We start from the raw sequence: 23,999 nt of genomic DNA on the forward strand, positions 1-23,999 counted from the left end.
TATGAAATATTTAATTTTCGTTTAATTTTTGTGCTATAATTTTTTGTTCTTGTTATATGTTTGTGTTTTGTAATTTTGTCTGTCCTATATTCTATTTTACATGTCCGTCTTCGCAGGATTATAGTTACTATAGCATAATAATTGCTATTATAAATATTGTCACCGTTATCATTATTTATTTTTTTTTTCTCTTACAAAATCAAGTATTTTTCAACCAACAAATTTGTTTTTATTTTTTTTGTTAATGTTGTATAAATAAAAAATGTTATTTCACTGGGTCCTAAGCAATACAAGCTTTGCTTTTAATTTAGGTTCCCCCACTTTTGTTATCTTTTTTTGACAAATTATTGTTAATTTTTCGATTTTGTGTAACTATTTCTTGATTGATATGTATTATTGTCATATTTGATTTGTTATTGTAAACGAAAGTGGAAAAATAAATTCAAATCAAATCAAATCAAATGTGAGTGATATCGTTGCAGTTGTAATCTTGTCGTGATTTTGAGGCCATATACTCGATGAGATCGATCACTCGGGTACTGTAACTAATCTCATTGTCATACCTATGTAGGAATATGAAACGATATCAACATTTTGAGGAATTATGGGATTTACTAGTTTAAAGGGATGGTCCGGGCTGAAAATATTTATATCTAAATAAATACAGTAAAATTCACAAAGCAAAATGCTGAAAATTTCATTAAAATCAGATAACAAACAATGAAGTTATTGAATTTTAAGGTTTATCAATATTTTGTGAAAATAGTTATATGCACATCGTCATGAATTTTCATTAGATGGGCTGATAATGTCACATCCCCACTTTCCTTTTTCTTATATGTTATTACATGAAGTCATAATTCATTTTTTCATGCATATGCGTAAATTATGTGTCTCCATTATGATGATATAAGTTGCGGCAATAAATAACTAATGCACTTAATTGTCAATCCAATTGTTTTAGTTCTTGGTCGAAAATTTTTGAATAAACCTAATTTAATGTAATAAAATACAAAAGAACAAGTGGGGATATGACATCATCAGCCCAACTAATGAATATTCATAAAGTCATGCCTAGAACTGATTCACCGGAATAATGCAAATCTTTTAAATTAAATAACTTCCTTATTTGTTATCCAATTTTGATCAAATTATCAGCATTTTGCTTTGTGAAATTTACTCCATTTATTGAGACATAAATATATCCAACCTAGGCAATCCCGTTAAACTTAAACACTAAAATCCAAGCAACGGGCTGTAGTCGTTATTAGAACCAGAAAGGCAATACCGGGCCCATCCAAGAAGAAAACAAAAAAAATGGAATGATAGAAGCGTACATAATCATTACGGACATTATTTTGCAAATCTGTCATATAGTTCTAATTTCGTATTTAAAAGGTTATTCGTTTCTTTTAGAGCCCCTCCCCTTCACACCCTTCAATCCACCTTAGGCGTCGTTCTGTCCTCAAAATCTTTAACTCATAACGCCACTTATTCTAGCATTCATAAACTTTTTTTTTCTTTCTTTTCAGGAACCACACCACCCCATCCAGGCATGGCGGGACATGTTGTGTGAGGTTAATTTTGGACTTACCAGGACACCAGCTTGACGAACTTGTCATTAAGAGCGATACTAGCTCCAGCATCAAAAATGCACGACCGGGAGTCTCCACAAAAATCTTGGGAAACCACCTACAAAGATCAATAAAAAAAATATTAACAACCAGTAGAGATTGTAATTAGACAAACGGGTTTTTCTAGAACTATTATTGTTTAAGACAATAGAGTTTTAACGGTTGGATTTTGCTTGCGCCGTTAGGTGCGTTCATCACCCCCCCCCCACCCCCAAAGAGAGAGGTCGTGTAGTATGATACGAGGAGTCTTATTCATAGAAAGATGAAAGTGATTTGTGCCTATACATCATCCACATTACCATTAGACACATTTTGCCATGGCCGTTGATTTATACCCCGAACTTGATCATGCTGGTGTCATAAAATAATCAGCTTAAGAACTCGCAAAATATACACATGTATACTTTCATCAAATTTCTATAAATCATGTCTGTCCTTTATGATACTAACTTGACATTTAGGTCAACTTCCCTTTTGGATGTTCTTTAATCACACCACAGGAGTTGATATTCAAGGTTTATTAATTTACTTACTTTACCTAGTATACATTATTATACTTACCTTCGTTATTTGAATATATTTAACTCTGAAATATTTGATTATTAATTACTACTATTACTACTACTACTAGTACTAGTAGTAGTAGTAGTATACTGTATAGTAGTAGTAGTACTAGTAGTAGTAGTAATTAGTAGTAGAAGTAGTAGTAGTAGTCGTAGTCGTAGTAGTAGTAGTAATTAGTAGTAGAAGTAGTAGTAGTAGTAGTAGTAGTAGTAGTAGTAGTAGTAGTAGTAGTAGTAGTCGTATAGTAGTAGTACAAGTAGTATTAGAAGTAGTAGTAGTAGTAGTAGTAGCAGTAGTAGAAGAAGACTAGAAGTAGTATACTGTATAGTAGTAGTAGTAGTAGTAGTAGTAGTAGTAGTAGAAGTAGAAGTAGTAGTAGTGGTAGAAGTAGTAGTAGTAGTAGTAGCAGTAGTAGTAGTAGTAATGGTAGTAGTAGAAGTAGTAACAGTAGTCCCACTACTTCTACCACTTGCCAATATATTTTCTCCCATAACTGTGAGAAACCACTTCTCCTGCCATTGTCTATTCCTTAAGTGCCTACAATTACTTTAGATTTATTATGCTTTAAAGCTGATGGCTGATCAAATTTGATAGTTGCTTCGCTAGATTAATAGTCAATGAATAGTCACCTACCTGGTCTTCAGTGTATCCTAGATACCTTGCCATTTCTTTAGATTCTGATGCAGCTTTCATTGTTTGTTTGATGGTGTCGTAGGAAACGGGGTTCTTCAGTCTAACAGTCATATCAACAACCCCAACATTTGGTACGGGTACGCGGTAAGCCATCCCGGTCAGTTTTCTGGAGAAGCGAAGAGCAGAGAATCCACTGGGTTTGTATCAAGTAATTGGGCTATACAAGCAGATGGCCTACCATGGCTAAAATCCACTTGGCCAACCATCAATTTTGTCAAATCACCGTTTGGTCCAATAATAACGCGGTCTGATGCTCACCAGGTTTAGCTTACGTTAAGCCTCATGGGAATATATACACAGCAAAAATAGTAAGTCCCCCCTAAATCAAATTGCTCTAACTTTTGAATGGAATAATTTTGAGATATGATATTTGTAGGTGCTTATTTACTCTCATTAAGCAAGTCCTAGGCAAATACGAGATTGATCAATTGAGTCATGCATGAATAATCAAAGATTGAATTAAAAATGATTTTTTTTTTAAGTGACAAGAGCCATTTTTCAGATTGTGTAAATACAAAGTGGAGCAAAGATGTTTTGGGGATAAATTTTATGGTGGTAATGCTGTTTTACGATCCATCATTTAGCAACTCCACACGAAAGTTTGATAACGCATGTTCATGGTTGAGTGAGTACATAGGCCTATTTTGTGACAAAGGGGATTCTGGTAGTATACTCTATAATTTGTTAAAACATGTTAAAATTTGAAAATGATGGTAGCTCTTCCCAATTACTCGGCCCAATGTTTTACTCGGCCCCTCCCCATTTTCAAATTCTGGATCCATCACTGTTTTGTCCATAAATTCAACTGATCCTGAGAAACTGTTAGGAAAAGAATACATTTATGCAGTATAAAGAGTATTTATTCCCAAGTTTTCGAATGTACTCGCTAAACCATGAAAGTGTATCGAGTTCGGAGAGTATTGATGGATGATAGAGACAACAGCAATAAAGTCACATTTGAAACCGAATTTGCCCCCAATATTCACTTTATAACCCCTCAAAATGAGTCTGTGCCATTGGAAACGCCCCGTTTCCCCCTTTGGTGCGTGCTCACTCATCCATACAAATCGATTTCAATTTTGCACAGAATTCTGCCAATAGGTTGATAAACATTACTGCCAAATAACATTGCTAAAGACAGCTTCGAAAAAAAGTTCCACCATATTGAATAAGGGCTTACTTATTCTTAAACATATGCACCCATAGTGTATACAAGTCTATGGAAGAGGAAGTCAAAATTTTAACAAATGTGAAATGAGGTTTTGTTTATGGACGGTTTTTGTTACTTCTGCCAACAGTTTTTTTTCATGAAACTTCGCACATTGCTCCAGAGTGACACTATCCAAAAGGCGCGCACACCAAAATAATCATTCGATACGGCACAGAGTTGCGCCAAGGCCTTGAACTTTCTTCTCATTTGTATAATTCTAGAATATTGTGTGCTCACTGAAACATTAGACATCGGGATTTTCATAAACATCAAATCAAATGAATTATGCATAAAAGGTTTGTGACAGATATCCATAGTTAGCAATTGCCCTTTTTCTAATTATGTATAAAAGAACTAATCACATTCCACATGTTCATTCAAGCATGAATGTTTAATCAATCGCCTTTGATTCATTGGAGCGTGTTAATTTGTCATACTCATGAACATAGCGAGAAAAGATGATTTCAGTTACCAAAATGAAACAATACTTGCGTATGGTATTTGTTCATTGAACCGTGAAATGATGAATATTGTTGAAGCTACTCTTCCCAAAAATGACGGTCATCATTTCTGATCATTTTTATCTATAGACATGCGTAAAAATCTCTTATCATATCATATTATGTATTTTGTTAATATTTCATTTTGTAATTGCTGAAACGTATTAGTATTAATTTCTAGTATTTTTTAAGTTTGATGTATAATTTGTATAATTATATTTGTAATAGATTTATTGTATGATTTATAATTATATTTCATATAGTTTGTACAAATTGTTTATAGAATGTGATTGTGTATTTTGATTTGAGAGAATATAATAAAACATCCTTTAAAAAATCAAATTGTAGCAAACTTTGACTTGTTTTTATTCAACCGTGAAATTTAGCATTAGAAGTTGTATCGTCTTTTAAAAAGTACCTTTTACAAGCCTTCTTACTATTTTTCATGATGAAAATGTGGTATCCGTTCCAATAAAGTGGAATCAAAGTCATGATGTTTGGTTTGCGACTTTAAAAAATGTGACAAGTTTGCCTTCTGGCGGTGCTCACTAAAGCATGACATAAAATACGTCCGTAACATTCACTTAGAGGTATATAGCTTATAAAATTATACGCGCTCATGTACAAAATATTTTTTAAAACTCCCGGTGGTTCGACAATTATGGATGTTTAAGGGGGACTTACTTTTTTGTTGTATATAATTCATATCACATGTCTCAAATGCATTTTAGTAACAAAGTTACTGTCCAATTACCAAAATATGTCAAATATCTAGCTCATAAGATTATGAAGATAATATCATTAGAATTGGTATCCGTGATTGGCCATCGATCACATAATTCAGGTTTATTGAAAGTAACAGCTTCCAAATTTTACATGGACTTATTAGAAGAGTGGGTAAATATAAGACATACTAGAAGTACAGAGTTTGGGAAAGTGGTGATTTTTAATAAGCTTGTTCGATATAAAGGGAGTTGTATATTTGATAAGATTCTATACGATAAAGGGGTTTATAGACTGCATCATATTCTGGACAATAACGGTAAACTAAAATGTGATACACATTTTCTTAATTTGAATTTAGATGCAAATGATGTTGAAAAGATTAAGCATATTTATGCCTGTTTACCTGTTAGTTGGAAGAACAATAGTGAAATGAATGCAAAGCATAACTCTGGAATCGATTTCAATTTGGGTAAGAAAATGACTAATTTGATGTTTTTAAAATCAAAAGAAATATACGAACAGCTGTTATATAAAAATGAAATTAAACCTTCCATTTTTGACAGAATTAGAACAAATTATGATCTTACCAATAAGGAAAGAGAAAGTATATTTTTAAGACTAAGATGTTGCACACTGAATAGTCGATTAAGGGAGTTCCAGTATAAACTCTTGCATAATATATATTTTTTTTTTTATACACTAACCACCACCTTTTCCGTTTTGGTCTTATTTCGACCAATTTATGCTCATTTTGTGAAAGGGAAGAAGAAACGTATGAACATCTATTTTATACTTGTGAATTTTCAAAATCACTTTGGGATCTATGTGCAAGAAGTTTAAATTTTGAAATAGATAAATCTAGTTGGCAGGAAATTCTTTTCGGGAAGCAGGAGAAAAGTAAAGGTAAATATCAATTAATTAATCATGTCTTGATTTTAGTTAAATATCTTATTTACAAAAACCGAGAATTAAAAAAACCTCCTTCATTGATTGAAATAAAAAATAGTATTAGGGGGGATCAAAGAGAAGAAAAGAAATTAGCAACAAAGAGGGGGACTCTTACAATCCATTTCTGTAAATGGGAAAACTTAAATGTTAGACCATATACTGGAGCCCAGAGCCAGTTCTCAACCGGATAGGGGATGGGGGTGTTCAAGGGAGGGTGGGGGGGGAATGACAAGGGCTAAAAAAAAAATCATAATCCTTTTTTCTTTTATCCTTTTTTCTCTCTGATCATGTCATATATTTTGTTAATATTTCATTTTGTAATTGCTGAAACGTATTAGTGTATTAATTTCTAGTATTTTTGAAGTTTGATGTATAAGTTGTATAATTATATTGTAATGGATTTATTGTATAATTTATAATTATGTTTCAAATAGTTTGTACAAAGTATGTATGTTGATTTGAGAGAATATAATAAAACATCCTTTAAAAAAAAAAAATTCCGGGGTTCGATCCCGGCTGCGGCACCTATGCCCGTGAGCAAAGCATTTAATCTACAATGCTCTTTTATATTGCTTTCAAATAAATGGAAATGCTATATGCATTATTGGTAACTAGGTGTGCATTTGTTTAAAAAAAAATCCAATTAGCACATTGAACTCAATTTAATAGGATTCAGACGTTACCCATCGAGTTCTGGTATAACTTTTCCTACACCCTTTGAAGCGCAAGTTGAAGTTGGGATGATGTTTTGAGCAGCACCGCGACCTTTTGGCCACTTCTGGAAGCAATTACGTAAAGAAAAAAAAACGAAAACCACAAATTAGACAGTTAAAGGTCTGGTCCCACTGCACTTACGGATGCAGAGAGGATGTAAAACCGAAAACGATCTTGCCATCCGTTGGAAAACGATATGTATCCGTTGTGTACTCATACGCTCTATTTACACCGAGCATCCGTCCACTGTGATTCCACTGTTCGCCCATTTTTGTCCATTGTCTGGAGCGTATGAAAACGGATGGAATTACCCCGAAATTTTGCCTGTCCGCTGTATCCGTTATGAATATGTTTTGTGTCCGTCGGCTAGTGGGACCAGGCCTTAAAGAAAAAAAATGCATATCGTGCAAGTTCGGGGAATTTACCACGTGTAATATCTTAGACAACAGTCACAATGAAAAAGTAATACAGAAATTACCATCAGTAAGATGTTTCATAAATTTACGACATGATTATTTAATCGATTATCATATAATCTCGGACAAGTCGGAAAGAACCTATTCATACAGCGGTCTAAATTGTCTTTTTGATGATACTTCAATCTATACAGATTACCGACCATGTTGGTTGACATTCCGTGTAGAGCCGAGTCTCAGGTCGATTCATAACCCTACAACTCCTTAAAAAACAAACCTTCTAAAGCTGCAGTTATAAATTGGTAGATATGAGGTTTTGTCTTTAGGTATACCAAATGGATTATTGGTATACTTAAATCATTTTCTCATCATAATTATATACACATGGTCGCTATTAAAGGGGTATTCCGGGCTGAAAATATTGCCCGGTGATTTTTACTTTATCTATTTACTTAAATTTTAAGTTAATAAAGTAAAACTCACCGGGCAAAATGCTAAAAATTACATGAAAATCAGATAACAAATAAGTTTTGAAAAAATTTGTGAAAAAAACATTTATAAGGAATTTACCAGATATTTTTAACGATTTTTTTTTACTCTTAATAGTAATGTAAATAAGTGTATAATGATTTTTATCCCCCCCAAAAAAAAGTTTTCTAGAACTGTTATTAGATATGAAGGCCCTGTTATCTGGACTGGTTTGCCATCAGAAATTAAAACTTGCCACTCACCATTGACTTTTAAACATAAATATATATCATATCTTGCCAATTTTCCATCAACTTCTAAGTAAAATGGGAGCCTATGTTTTTTTCTTCTTTTTTCTTTAATGTTTTTTTCTTGTGTTTGTTTATGTTAATGCTTTTTTTTGCTGTACGTGTGACTGTTCAATTACTGTTATTTTGTATAATTTTGTTAATTGGCATTGCGCAGAACATGAGGAAGAGAGAAAAGGGGTAGAGATATTTTCATGAACAACATACCGACGAGCTGGTCCCATCTACGCTGTTCTGTGTTGCAGTGTAACCGTGTACAGTTATCATAAGACCTTCTTCAATGCCAAAGTTATCATTGATCACCTTAGCCAATGGAGCCAGGCAGTTGGTTGTACAGGATCCATTACTGATAAAGGATACAAGAACAATACAACAAGGATGTGACATTGTCATATAAAGCAAAAGGAATGTTGGCAAATGTGGTGGCCTTCGAAGGGACTGTACATATAGGAAACTGACTATAAGGTCGCGAGCTACCTAGTATACAAATAATGAATGTTAGGAGTGCAATGGACAGAATACTTCATGAGGTGAAAGATGAAATGATCCATCAAACGAGGCGTAGCCGAGTTGAATGGACCATTATTTCATCTTTCCGCCGAATGAAGTATTCTGTCCATTGCACGAATGAAAAAAACATTCATTATTTGGTATATATGACACATAAAAAAATTGGGGGGGGGGGGGGGGGTGTTTCATGTGAAATTTATGAATTTCGATGCAAAACATGCTCATGCAGTGCGAGTTCGGTCTGTTGATTGTTACGTCATTACAACATGCGTATTTATTTGTATGAGCTGTCTCGGTGCGCGCGTGCAATGGACAAAATCGTATGGATCCAAAATTGCACGATGAATGGACACAAAATTGCACGGTTGATGACGTCATTGCAAAATGGGTTGAATGAACGATATCAAACAACCAATCAAATCTCAAGAATCTATCTAGGTGTAATATAAATTCTTATCACCTGTAAAGTCTAAACCCTAAGGGGATATGACAACGGGATTGATCATTGCAGGAAGCCAGCAAGAACTATGAAAAGTATGGATGTGCTTTCTCTTGATGTCATTTCGTAATCTTTGAGATTAAAACAAACCGTCCCTGTTTTCACGAAGTGACGGATAAGAGGAAAATTTTCACTTTTTTCAATTTTGAGTTTTTTGCATTTTTGGACATCTATGACTTATATCTTGAACCTCAAAAAGTTTCAGATCACAATAATGTCTAATTATGTTGCTATGACGACATGACATTCAATAAAATACCGGGTAAAAGGATTTCTTGTTTTCACGAAGTGACGGATAAGCAGCCGTCATTACGTGAAAACAAACGAATACGCTTTGCACTCAAGAGTTTTTTCACGAAGTGACGGAAGGCAAATATTTACAGTTTGGAACAGCCGAAGACCATGAAATGGTGAGTTTTTTGTAAATGTAGGAAAGGAAATAAATGTAATGCAGCCTTTAAAGTCATTTCGAGTGATTTCAACCCTTTTTAAACGTCTCTGATAGCAAAAATCCTTAAAATAACGTCCAATCTCTACATACATTGCCCCACATATTTATTTTCGTGTCAGTGAAAATTGAACTGAGTATTGCGTGTACTTTATTGTCACTCAATCGAACTTGAATGTAAATTCAGTCAAACCATAAGGGTTAGAATATTTTATAACATTTATCAAGACTAAATAGATTTAATGAAGGCTGAGGATTTGGTGAAATAATCGTATATAGGTGCAAAAGTTTAGGCCTAGCCTAGATCTAGTCTAATTTACATGCATTGCCATTGTGTTAACTCATACTCGTTAAGTTCTAACTTGTCTTCACAAGTTCCCAGGCCATATGAATAGTATTTGCAATAAATTTCCATAAAAAAAATCACAAATGAATACATAGATTTTATTATCTGCTTTGCTATAGTGAACTCATCATGTAATTACATACTTTAAAAAATATGTAATGGAAAGATACCCCCCCACCCGGGGGGGGGGGGTCTATAAATAACAATATGAATGCTGAGATCATGAATTAATTTGGTAAAGTTAGTGGTCAACCTGTGTGGGCAAATAAGTTGAGTCCTTAGTTAAACTGAAGATTACTGGGGATTTATGTTTTAAATAAATCATCTCAAGTCCAGACTCAGTCTACATCTAATGTAGATAGAGCTTTATACTTTGTTGTTTGGTGGCCACTTCCTCGCCCTTATCTCTATAAAATTTTACAGAAACTGAAAGAATCTACATAAATAACTGCACCTCGGATTTGATCATAATCATGATGATGAAGATATTTTCATTTTTTTCAGATGCAGTATATACAATAAGTGATGTTTCAGAGAACAAATGAGAGAAGTCCTGGAACTGGTACACTTGTTGCTGATGGTCAGATACAATTCCAGGTGAGAATTTTCATAGTGTTATAAACTCACATGACATCCTGTCAGTATAAGCAATTCATTGATTTTCACTCACTACCAAAATTAATTTCAATTGCAAATCTGGTAAACAATGAAGCTATAAAACTACGTTGATTCAAAGTTATAATCAGAAAATATTAATTTTGGAATACGTTATAATTTAGCAGATATACATGTATTTCTAAGTTGTAAAAGAACATTATTCTCATTTTAACAGATGCTTTGTGTACTGCCCTAGAGCATTACAAATTTGACATGTGATCATATTTTCAGCTGAAACTTTCTTATAAATTGGAAACATCTAATTAAAATATTTGCTTAAATTATCATTGGTAAATAGAGTGTATAAAGTATATTCTTGTACCATACTGACTGGGGAGGTTTATGTTTGGTAAGGGCAATTTAAAATATTGAGTCTGCTATCTATTTTACAAACTTGATATTGGATTGACAAAAAACTTTGAAAACAAACAGATAATTTGTACATTATTTCATTCCACACACATAGGTTAGATCCAGGGGCCGACACGCTTGTCAGATGTGTCATTGATGATTCCCTGAACATCGCAGATATGATCTGATTTGGTGACATGACAGTGGAATTGGTAGTGACTGGATTTTTAGTGTGCCCTGGTTTTGAACTATTGAAGTAACCAAACTAGAAACATCTTTTGAGAACTCTGACTGCAATTCTAATGATGAAACTCTGTCTACACTTGTGAAAATGTGAAGGAGTTGGCTCTACCTCGTGGCCTTTCAGGTTCAGTGCTCTCATCTAACTTTTTCTTTTTCCAGCTGGGTAACTGATATCAATTTTAATTTTCTTGAGATTTTGACTTCAACATAAGTTTAGTTTTAATTTTGATAGGACTTTCAAATCTGGTTTCATTTTTAGAGCAGTGTATTATATAAAGAAACTATACTGCTTGAACTATAAGTCTCTGCTCTTATAGTGATATGATTATGAACTCCTTTAAAAATATTTTATATATACAGTCAAATATAAAGTTCAGAATAGTCACTTATCTTCTATACTTACATGTTAAAATTGCTTATACACATCGTCCACATATGGATGCAGAATAATTACCCTTTTTCATTCATTTGATTCGCATGTTTTCATTTTGCTTGGTGCTATCTAAAAAACAGAAATACTGCATATTTCCAAATTTAAAATAAAACTGAATGTTATTAGCTGTATTGTGCTTAAATGAATTGTGTTAATACTACATATTCTTTAATAATAACAATCATACAATTTAGACTGACATGCATTGTGAAACTCGATAGCTGCATGATATATTACTAGTAAGGATGTAGGGGTGAAAATCATATTAGGTTTTTGTAAATTCATTTTCAAAAGCCAAATGTATTAATACAGACACCCCCCCCCCCTCTTCCATGAGGTAATGTTTTATTGGTTTATCAGGGGTGTGAGAATTCTTAAGCTGATTTTAGTTATTTTTTTGCTTTTTATTTTAAGCTTGATATCCCCCATTTCTGTACAATAGTTTGAGAGCTCATTCAATTTAATCCCCCAACTCTTTACAGAATTTTCAGGTCTTTATTTGTCATCGCTCACACACCTGGTTCATGCAGTTTATGTGTCGTAATTTTATTCCAGAAAATCCAACTGTTAGATTTTGTTATTCACGAAAGAAGTAATACATGATTATGTTTAGCTGGAGGTTAAAGATACACTGCAGCACATGTTTTTCTGTCTATTTGTAGTAAGAATTTTACTCTTTTTTTAATCCCACTAGATCAAAGATGTTATTTTCTAAAACCATGAAGACGATTTTTGTAAAGTTTTCAGATTTGGAAGAAACTAAGGTGTATTTTAATATATGTTCCTGTTTTGGACTCTGACAATAATTTGCAATTAAAAAACAAGTGTTTGATTGGAAAATGTATTGATGAATGTTATTTAGCCAATGACTTGAGAATGATGGAAAAAATACAAATCTACTTAGTCATTCGTATTTTTTATCCTTGCATTTTTTTTTTGCTTTTGTCGCTGTTTGGAATTTTGATTATAAATTTGTTTAAAAAATTATCCTGTTTGATATGACGTTAAATTATTGATTTAAAATTATATTTCTTTCTTTGACCATCATAGTTTATAATTGTTTATTCAAATGTTTGCATGTTTCCTTCGGTAAAGATAAGCTTTTTGTACTATTAGACTTTTTAGTCCTTGACAGTGTGTAAAAACATGAAATAACTCTCAAGGCAATTGATTTAATTATGACATTCTTTTCATTAAAAAATTCCAAAGAGTAGTAAATGTAATAAGTAATGTTGACTATGTTACTTCTATTTTGATGGAAAAGAAATAGGCCATTATACTTGTATATGTGTATGTTAATACAAATATACATTAGAGAATACAACTTTCCTGCACCACTAGCATTAATTATTTTCCAGTAATCTTGTAATTGAAAGTTTATTAATTTGTCATTGGAATGTTTTGAATGTAGAATTTGGTACTTGATAGCAATTCTGTATTTCTAAATGTGGCATTCCCAGACTAGGATTATACTGATTGTGTTTAGCAAGGTATGACGGTATATTAAAGTTTTATGAAATGTATAAAATGACAAAATTCTGACAATGTGTACCCGATGGTTCATTTCCTATACCTTTCACAGTGCAATATTAAATTAATTTTAATAATTATGAATGTTGATGTGTTTGTCACTAGCGATTATGGTCCTATATATTATTGAATTTAAAATTTTGTCAAAAATATATTTCCATTGTTAACATTGTATGGAGATGATACTTTAATGAATTTATTAAGCATACCTTTATCATGTTATCGAAATGATTGATATGAAAAAAAATGTTACATTTTAATTTTCTATTTGTCACTTGCTGCTATGATTTTATATGTTATATAATTAAAAGTGTTCTTCTAAATTTATTCACATTGCTAACTTTGAAGAATTTATTTTATATCGTTAGTATTTTCAATGATTTATGACATAATTGACAAATTCTTATTTTTTTTTTGGGGGGGGTAGCAATTAGTCATAATTTACCAATTCTTGTTGACTTTGACAAGTTAGGTCCACATTTAGTTGACTACAATTTTCGAGGTATTAGTCTCAAAGAATAATGTTGAATTACTAACTCGGCCTTAACAAAGAATTAATACACAACATTTAAGAGACATTGATCAATCGGGATTTCATTTTATGAAGGGGGTAGGGAGGTTAATAGACTAACAAAAGTTTATAATGTTGAATTTTCAATTTCCAAACGGAGTCAGAGCACACAAAGGGTATATAATTAAACTCTTTATAAATTAACAAGAAAAAAAGACAATTCGACTACATTGTAGTCACATTTTTCATGACCTGTTATACAAAGCTTTCGAATTTCATTGTTCATCTATCAAAATGAATATGATATTGAAATAAAATAGGCCTAAGAATTTAAAACGTGTGTCTATTGGGCTTCCCTTTTATTACGTGAAAAAAAAGAAAACAGTATTAGAAGTAATTTTTTGTACTTATTAGCGGAAGCTGCAGGCCCTATTAATCTCACATTTAGGATTAATTTTGTTTGCAATAGGAAATAAAGAGTTTGTGTATATCTAAAACATAAGTATGGAATTGCATCCACTAGGCTATACGTGGGACTAAGGCGGAACCTCTTCCCGTCACTTCGTAAAAACAAAATTGAAGCGCGTCCTTGAATTTCGGGTTTTCACGAAGTGACGGTTATGCGCGCGGAGCACTATCCGTCACTTCGTGAAAATAAATCTAAGCGTGTCCCGTAATATTTTTTTTTCACGAAAATATGGTTCTGTTTATAGCTCATTATCTTCGTAAATACTAAAGGAAAATGCAAATGATTGGAATCAAAGATTGTCTAGAATATGCTCTCTACGAAAATATGATATTTATTCACCCTGCATACATTAAAGAGGTTGAGATTGAGGTCTAAACCTTTGCAAGCGATTTACTCAAAACTGGCTTTTAAAAAGTTGCGCGCACATCCGTCACTTCGTGAAAACAGGGACGAAACATTGGATCACTTCTTATCCAAACCAATTCGTGTCACATTGTTCAGATAATTGGTATGCCCATTTGCAGTGTTAAATGTTACAGTTATCACATTTATATCGTCTGCTTAAATATTTTTTAAACATATATTATGTGACAGGCAGAATAAACTTTATTTTTAATCCTTCTGAATAAACTTGGACGAAGTCGACTAACCTTACAATGTTCATGGTTTCCGTATCATATCTGTGCTGGTTGACACCCATGATGAATATCGGGGCATCATCAGATGCTGCCGTGATAACCACTTTCTTTACCCCTCCCCGTAGATGTGCCTTCGCCTTCTGCGATGATGTGAATTTACCTGAAGCCTCTATCACGTATTCTACTCCAGCGTCACCCCATTTGATCTCAGAAGGCTTGTCTCTGTACGAGAATGTATTTTGAAAAAATAAAATAACAAATTCCTTTTTGTTGGAACAAAATGAAAATACCGGTTAATAATATCATAAATCTCTTAATAATTTGTTTTTCTAATCGTTTTACATTGGAATCATTACTATCCCAGTCGTGAGATCTTTGCATGATGTACGTATTTTCGCGGCTCCCTTGATGGGAGCATTTCGATTAAAGAGTTCTTTCTCTGATGTGGTAATGGTCAAACCTTTAAATGTCTCAATATAATGTTTTTTTTGACTGGCATGAGAAATTCTTTCACTGATGAATTCTGGACAAGAATGCGGATGTTGTCACCAAAAGCGTGTATATAGGCCCCTTATAGAGATTTTTTTTTCAAAAATCGTTAAGCTTCGTCAGGCATCACTTCTTATTCATCTTCTCATCTTCACTTTCCCATCACGATGCTCTAAAAATAACAAATTATTCATATCATAAAAGATGTTTGTGTGGCAGTGAGGGCAGTTGCATGTGATTCTCTTTTTTTATTCTTGATACAATAAAACCTAATAAACTCATTGCATTCAATCTTTATTTGAGTGTCAAATATTCACAAAATAAAAGGATATTTTCCACATACACAAATATCAATCATATATATAACCTAGTCGAATTGCAGCCATTAACAAATAATTTCATAAAAATGGGTTAAAACACAGTGATTTTAATCGATCACACATTAGCCTACTTTTTTTCAGAAATGAATTATTCAAAGCATTTTTAATTCGGTAAATTAAGCAAAATTATACTGGAATCGGATGATACATTCAGGAGACAATCCGGCTATCATCAATTACCAACAAATCTATTGACTTACTGTGAGAATACTTTGATACTATCTCCATTAACGGTAAGGACGTTTGCTGATTTGTCGTAGCGTATATCACCTTTAAATCTTCCATGCGTAGAATCATACCTGAACAGATAGGCCTTTGCAACGAGCAGAACGAAGCAAAGTTAATACATGCATATAATTTGGACAGTCGAATCTGTTTCTGTAAGTATAGGCCTATTTTCGACCTGAACCTCATTTTGATGATGGGAAGATATTCGCAACCTACACTCTAAATATATATATATATAGGCCTATATATATATATATATAAATTATATAGCGGCTAATTATGTCCTACGATAAATGCGAAATAATTTGAATTACCCTGGATGTAGTAAAGCTGCTGTTACGCGTTTTAAGGCTAGATGATAGTAGTTGCAGTAAAACACTAATTTCGTGAGAAAGTCTGTAAAACCAAGGTTAATTATGACTCTATCATCGTGGATCTAGATCTGGCAGTTACATAAACTGAACTTTGTGAAATCATAAAATCTAAGCTGAAATACGATACACTGAAGATCGCCAACACAGATGGGCACACGTGGGACGGTGTATAATTATTGCTGGAATAAAGACCCGACGGAAGTGACCGAATCCGCGCTTATTTTGCTTATTTCTCAGCAGTTACAAAATTTCTTCCAGAATCCTTTTGCACACATTTTTTTATTCATACAGACACTTGGCATGCTTGGGTGGTCATTATATTAGATTCTGTAAAAAGTCATTTTGAGATCGTTACCAGAACTGGAATTTATCTTTAAGGACGAAGTTCCTGCCAGATACCCATTTTCCTTACTGGAATGAGTACAGCATAATATGAATCAGTTTCTTACTGAAGGTAATTTCACCAAGGCTGAAATTCGAACCCATGGCCTTATGTTTAAATGTCTGGAAACTTATCCACTGGGCCACAACACCCCAACATCCAAAAGCATTGCAAATAAACTGGCAAATCAAATGTTTCCGTGATTTTTTTTAGAAAATAAAAGTCCTTTGAGCAACATAGTATAAAAAGTCAACAGATTTAGAATAAAAATATTGACATGAAGGTGACGTAATTTTTCCAGTCTAACAAAATATTTTCTCCTTTTCTTTGCTTCTCTTTAACAGCACCATGGGAGGCAGTGGCGGATCCATGAAGACACGCCCTCTTCCCCTTGTTAGTCATAAAGAAATAGTGAAATAAGTGGTGTACACGCAATAAAAGATCTTTTAAAAAAATTTTGCAAAATATTCTGGAAAAAAAAATGTCCCCTCCCTTTGGAAAATCTTGTCCAATGCCCCCGTACCATTGCGCATATTTCTAATACACTTACCATGTGTTCAAGTTCAATATAAGGATCATTGATTGCCACTACCTGGACATTGGAGGCCCCGTTTCGAAGAACAGCTCTTAGGGCCAGACGCCCTATACGTCCAAACCTATCAAAGAATGATAACAATATCAGTTTTAACACTACAGATTGAATACTTGGCTATGCAATATTCACAACAGAGATAGCACATTAAGCAGGGGGATAAGAGTAACCGTTATAAATAGAATGGTACACCAATAGAATAAACGCAAAACAACATGAACAATGAAAATACGTGACTTGCAAACGAAACCAATAATAATTCGCCTGAAATGAGTTCCCAAATTTTTATTGAACTCTACCGACTGAAATAAACAGATTTTCTTTTCGGTTATGATTATTGTATGGTTATTATGTGGTTGACCAGGCTCGGTTCGAGACAATCCCAGGGGAGGGGGGAACTCGACCAAAAACGTGATAGGTATATGCCACGGGGGTAATTTTACAGGGGGTAATTGTCCGGGGGGTCATTGTCCTCGAGGGGTAATTGTCCTCGGGGGGGGGGGGTAATTGTCCGGAAGGTGATTGTCCGGGTGGTAATTGTCCTAGAACCGGTATTTGGACCTATCAGGGATTGGACCCATGGCAACGATACCAAATGATTATTAGTCGAAATGGGTTTAGACAAAGTGATAGCGAACGAACTGAAGTTAGACCAAATGGAACATTGACAAAATGAGAGCAGACCAAGTGCTTCTTAGACCAATTGGCTATTAGATCAAATGGCAATAGACGTTATGATGTTGGACAAAGTGGATACTGACCTATTGAAAAAAATACAATTAGACTAATAAACAAAACGGCTATTAGACCAACTGGCTATTAGACGAGATGGTAATTAGACGAAATGTTTATTGGACTATGTTAATGGTTGATTAACTAATGGTAGACGAAATGATATCAGACCATGCGCTAATGGGGAAAAGGGCAGTAGAAGAAATGGCAATAAACCGATAATATCCATACAAAGAGTTATCCTGATTTCCAAATCACTTAATCTTCTTTCTCGTGTCTCAAAATACTTAGTGAAAGCATATTTTATATCTTATGAGTCCTGAAGAAACTACCGCTGCGACATTATGCGTTGCGACATGTGACATTATGCGTTAGAAAAACTACGACATTATGCGTTGACTGCGACATTATGCGTCGGACGCTCTTGGCATAATGTCGCAATCTGCGACATTATGCGTTGCTGCGACATTATCGGTTGTAACATGCCCCACTCAGTCTACTCTGTACTTAATTTGTTGTCATACATGCATGCTTTGTTTGTTTTAAATCTTCGCCACAACTTTCTTCATCTTTCTGGTCCAATCCTCTCTCTGTACTTTCTATCCATATCTCCTTTTAATTACCCTTCCCCCTTACTCACCTTTTCTCTGTCTGTCTCCCAATATGCCGTCTTTATCCTTCCCCATTTCTCTTTTCTAATATTTCTCATTCATGCATGTACAATGTGCCTCATTGTAGTGGTTATAATTTGCGTAATTAATATTTATAATGTTCAATACAATGTATGATTTTATTTACTTTCAACAATTTATTTCCTTGTATTATGATAAGTACGAGTAATTTTTATTCAATTTTTCATTTCATGTTTGTACTTGAGTATTATTTTAATATTGTAAAATTGTACACATGTTTTTATTCAGCCTTTGGCTGCGAGCCATATTTTTGATAAACTATTATTGAATGGAATTGAATAGAATTGAATAAAGTAGATTGACAGAAAAATATATATTGAGTTCATAACAAAAATCGAAGAATCACGAGCTAAAGAATTTTGCGTAGTAGGACCTTAATATTTGATTGTTTACCCGTTTGGACAGTTGTTTGTTCATTCAAATTGAAGTATGTAAAAGACATTACATTGATTGAATTTAACTTTTTAGTTCATGTACAATATTTTGACCACAACAGTTAATCTATTTAAATGGAACTTTAATGAAATGACCAATGTTTTTATTGTATTCAAACAGGCGATTGTATGCATAAGTTTTATTCTTGTAAAAAAACATAGTTAAAATGTTTTGTGAAAAACAAATTGAAAATAGTTTTTTAAATAATATTTCATGCAAAGTTTTCTTTTCCAGCCATTTTAAACATTTTCTGTTATTGATATTAGTTTAAAGATAAGAAATAGAAAATGAACATTATTTGATTTATACAAGTTTTGTTGGAAATGAGTCCAAAAGAAACAATAATTACAAGACTAATTAATGGTTTGTTTTATCTTGTATCGTTTTGAAATAGAAGAAAATGAAAAATCTAGAAAACCATTTATCTCCCTCCGGAAATTGAGGCAAATGTTAAAGAATGATGAAAATATATTACTTTGAAATGAAATGAATGTTGAAGACCAGGAATGGTTGTTTTACAAAAAAAAAAAATACGAGGGAGCGTGGTGACCGGGATTTTTTGTTTTGTTTAAGTGACACCTATACAGTGCGTATCAAAAAAAAAGTTTACACTTTATAAAAACCCTGGGAATTAAAAAATATACAACATGTGGGTAATTTTTCCACATATAATTATGGGTTTGGGTCTCATCTATCCAATGAAAGTAAAAGTTTTGACAGAATGTTACACTTGAGTGAGCACTGTCCATTTTTGTAAAGCTCGCAGAAATCTGTTTGCGCAGAAATGCGTGTTTTCACGCTGTGTCAAGGGGAAAGGGCGAAATCAAACCAAACCTGCGAAGCATTTCTCATAAATTTCCCTAGCACTTTTAGCCAATTGAAATAAAATGGATACATTCAAGCATTTTGTAACAATTTTGCCGCCCAAATTTGAAATTTCAACACTTAATAAGCACAACCTTTACACCTTTTGTGCCAGCTAGATCTGAGGACATAACTGAATCTGAACAAAATTTTATATCAGACATCTCCAGCATTTTTTACTAAGTTTTTATCATTTAAAGTTGGTTTACATTTCATTTTTCATTTAATACTTGTTTCTCCACACTTTTCCCAAGCTTGGCAATGATTAACAAAATGAAAATCAAGCCTAAGCCATTTCATGTAAATCACAGCTCAGTGTAAAGCAAATATCGTCACGATGGACTCGGTGTGTGGGGGAGTGGGGTGGGGCGCAATGCACTCTTCGAACGGTTTTGGGCAAGGAAACAAGTTTAAAAAGGTAAAAGATATCTTCAAATCAATTTTACTAGCTAATTTCCACGTGTTCTTCATGATTAAGGTATACTTTTATTCGCATAACTATTTCAAAGTTCTGCGCAAATCATTTTTCTCCAACTTTTCAAAAGTAAGTGGTGCTCACTCAAGCGGAAATATTTTTCGACAGTTATATCGTCACTTGCTTGAATGGATCTGTACCAATGCTAAAATGTGGAAAAATCGTCAGGATATTACAAATATATAATTTTACAGGATTTTTTCTAAGTGTAAACTTTTTTTTGATACGCACTGTATAGTATCTGGATCACTTTATGAACTTCCAAATGTACAGACGCAACATGAATACATGCTAAATGAGATACTCAGCATGCATATGACACATGTTGCTTCTATCATGGGGCCGGGACAGGGGGCGATCGCCATGAAAATATTGGGGATGCGGCAAACAAACCGATTTGCCCTGCCCAATTATTTTTGAGAAAATGAAAAAATATGAATCCCTTGCAAAAATAATTATAATTATGCTTGGGGAAAAACATCTGAAAGCCCTCTAAAATCATCAAACTTGACATGAAAATACTATTAAACACATAAATAATTGTACATTTTTCGGTGTGCTATACGAGCAAAATTCTGCATTATAATTTGGCGCGCAGAGCGCCCCGAAATTATTTTATGGCATAAGTATGTTACATTCGCGGTGGGTGAAGTAGGGAGATTAATTTGAAAATAAAAGTTGAAAGGCAGTCTACTTTATTGCAGAAGATCATTGACTTCCTATATTCGCACTTTAAGAGACATTAATATATTTTTGCATGTATTGTGTTATTTTGTGAGGGCGCGTTTAGCACTCGAGCGAGAGAATTGTTGAATTTGAATAGTAAAAACTTTGATTTTAAAGCACTTGACGATATGAATAGCATACTGCATTTATCAATACATGTATACGCATGTAGGACGTACATGCATAAATGTTTTTTTTTTCTTTGCGGTCGATAATTTTTTCCGGGGGGGGGGGTCTTCAGTCCCCAAAGTCCCCCTAAAACTGCGCATGCATTTGACCACTTGCGCAGTGCAACCACCCTGTCAGTCACTCATTCAATGAACAAGGTTATGATATAACCTTGTTCTCAGTTACATCTCCATGTGTGGCAAAATAATGTGGCAATGTTTGGCTTATTTTCTCTTTTTTTATGGGACAAATGCTTGATTTTCTTACACTGTCAGTTTTCATTACAGCTATTCATCATATAACTTTTCTCTTCTGTAAATTTAATTTTTTAATTATTTGTTTCTTAATTAAAAATAGAGATTGAAAAATGAAAATTTTCTTGCCATATTTCTTTCCACCAATAGAGGGCGTTCACAAAAATATGCCCAAAATTCAAGTTTTTGAGCTCTCTGGTGAATACAAAAATTATTCCCAAGTCACTAATGAAAAATAACTTGCAACTGTCACGACTGTATGAAAATTAGTAATTTTGGTCACAAAAGTGATATCTTAATGATTTTTTTAAAGTGTGTGCTCAATACAACATTGGCATACCATAGTCCTACCTGTAGATTCTCCACAAGCAGGATGGTAGCAGTGAACAAGTGCTGTCAGTGGTGAATCTACATGCAAATATAATTATGGATCATACAACATAATTCTTTTAAATATCACTTTTGTAATACAAAATATTCAGTTCCATTCAGTTATGATTTTTTTTTTCATTATTAAATTGGGAATGAAAAAAAAAATATTTTTGAGCATTTCTTTGTGTGGGCCCTCTTTTAGTAGAAAATAAAGTTGGTATGGATTGCATCTGAACATTCTTTCGTATTTTGTTATGAAGAAAAACAATATTTCAAAGAATTCAATTTATTTTAGAGCCAAGCTTTATGATGAAAAGCTGTAATGTAAACTTACGGTGTAAAGACAAATCAGAGAAAATCATGACCAAACATTGCCAACCTTATTTCACCATACACGGAGTCCTAATAGATAACAACTTTCATATACGTGTGCATTGGATGGGTTCAATCCACCACCATTCCGAAAGTAAAAGACACTTCCACTTACCCGTTGATTCCAATTTTAATCACCATGATGGTTGGTAAGTCGTTTTATGCCTAGCTAGTCAGTGGAGGAACGTAGACGATCTTAAAAATAAAACTACTGTTGGTCATCACCTTGGATGATTTTACAGGGTGGAAGGACTAGGGTGTAAATTTAATTTGCGCGGGTTAACATGGCGGGAGCGAACAAGACGTTTCATTATTTTCTTGCCATTACAAAGAATAGTCCGGCGTGCTTGAAAGATGAAAGCACAGCCTGAACGCTTGAATGAATTGCTTCCATGTTTTAGAACAACCGCCCCTTTTCAAAGAATGGAATGCAGTCGATAGAGAATGGGATTCGCATGACTGCACCCGGGCCTTTCTATATTAGCTGTGTTCAGACGGAGTCAGTTTTGTTGGAGTCACGTCGAATGAAGTTTCAGAGGAAGTTCGTGAAAATTTTCCAGTCGGGGGAACTTACCACGACCTCTTCCTCCGACCAGGATACTTCGGATTTTAAAAAAATCTAGATGTAGCTCACCGCTACCACGATTATCCGGCCGGGGTAGAAAGTAAATTTCCCGTGCAGACAAGCCCTTGGAGGATGACCTTGCACCCTTCGACCGAGGTATAACTTCCGAGGTCAAATCGCAATGTTGACATTTGTTCTGCTGGAATAGCCTGCAGTACTTTTCTTACCTAGCTGATCACTACAAGAAGAAAGCGCTAAGAAATTATCGTCAACAATAATGGACAATGGACAGGAAAAGTGTTGATGGGGAAAAAAGAAACGCGGACAGTTGCAATCGTCATGTGGCGGCCTCGTGCTACCAATATACCGACCCGCCAAGGTGATCCCCGAGAAGGTCCCGGAGAAAGTCGTGGAAAAATTTGATGAGTTTTTGCTCACGACCGTCGAATGGCCACATGGTACTGGTGAGATTAATATCTTATTTGTAAATTTTAAATGCTGTACAATCAAATTGCTCTTCGACTAGGAAATTAATCTGAACTTTGCTGTCGTTAACTTCCTATTCATAAATAGAATGGGGAAGGGTGCAATCCTGTAATTTCACTATTGTGGCGTTATAAAGACACAATATAAGGGCCGCGGCATGGCATAGAAGGGGGTTCAAAATAGCGACAAGAGGGAGAAGCGAGTGAGAATAAAACGTCGCCTTTTGTAATAAAAATACGAGCTTGTAAAAGATTTTAGTATGCCTTCATATTTTTCAATTTCACGTTTCCTCCCGCTTCTCGGTTGAGGATTTTTTTCCGGGGGGGGGGGTCGATTTTTTATGCGCTGATCAAGCCGGGTCAGATACAATAACGTTTGGAGGCCGGGTATTCTTCAAAAAACAGTTGTGGCCCCCGAGTCGGTCTTGTGTCTAATACTATTTTCGGTAACTGATGATTGTTTGGTCTGCACCAGGCCCGCACTATAATAGTCTGCACCACAAGCGTTCAGTAACTACATACATAAAGCAGAGCGACGCTACTTTTTACTTAATCGATCACCCATTCAAAATACTCGGGTAGATAATGGATGGCGCGG

General features: G+C 34.1%; 1 protein-coding gene and 1 long non-coding RNA gene across 3 annotated transcripts; one reads left to right on the forward strand and one right to left on the reverse strand.

Moving 5' to 3' along the window:
- Nucleotides 1-475: 475 nt before the first annotated feature.
- On the reverse strand, nt 476-22,803 carry LOC121425236 (glyceraldehyde-3-phosphate dehydrogenase-like). Of its 2 annotated transcripts, none has more exons than XM_041621254.1 (8): nt 22,467-22,803; nt 17,220-17,325; nt 15,886-15,998; nt 14,829-15,038; nt 8,389-8,527; nt 6,959-7,053; nt 2,832-2,997; nt 476-563 (listed from the first exon to the last, which is right to left on the reverse strand). In XM_041621254.1, exons 1-8 carry the CDS (start codon nt 22,490-22,492, stop codon nt 558-560), a joined length of 861 nt encoding a protein of 286 aa, XP_041477188.1. In that variant the 5' UTR covers nt 22,493-22,803; the 3' UTR covers nt 476-557. The 2 variants fall into 2 exon arrangements, with proteins under 2 accessions (XP_041477188.1, XP_041477187.1); XM_041621253.1 differs by lacking the exon at nt 476-563 and adding an exon at nt 1,591-1,692 and having other exon boundaries at nt 22,467-22,802.
- Nucleotides 9,426-12,663, forward strand: LOC121425237. The gene is made up of 3 exons (XR_005971483.1): nt 9,426-9,600; nt 10,489-10,581; nt 11,108-12,663. It is a non-coding gene; the product is annotated as an uncharacterized LOC121425237 (long non-coding RNA).
- Nucleotides 22,804-23,999: the final 1,196 nt, after the last annotated feature.

Source organism: Lytechinus variegatus, chromosome 12, assembly GCF_018143015.1.
Source record: "Lytechinus variegatus isolate NC3 chromosome 12, Lvar_3.0, whole genome shotgun sequence".
NCBI lineage: Eukaryota > Metazoa > Echinodermata > Echinoidea > Temnopleuroida > Toxopneustidae > Lytechinus > Lytechinus variegatus.

Excerpts from the sequence above, each read along its gene's own strand:
- LOC121425236 (XM_041621253.1), bottom strand. The coding sequence starts at position 22,492 with ATGGTGATTAAAATTGGAATCAACGG. Across the intron at positions 17,326-22,466 it reads ATTAAAATTGGAATCAACGG|GTTTGGACGTATAGGGCGTC; the intron begins GTAAGTGGAAGT and ends ATTCTTTGATAG. Across the intron at positions 2,998-6,958 it reads GTTATACCAGAACTCGATGG|AAAACTGACCGGGATGGCTT; the intron begins GTAACGTCTGAA and ends TCGCTTCTCCAG.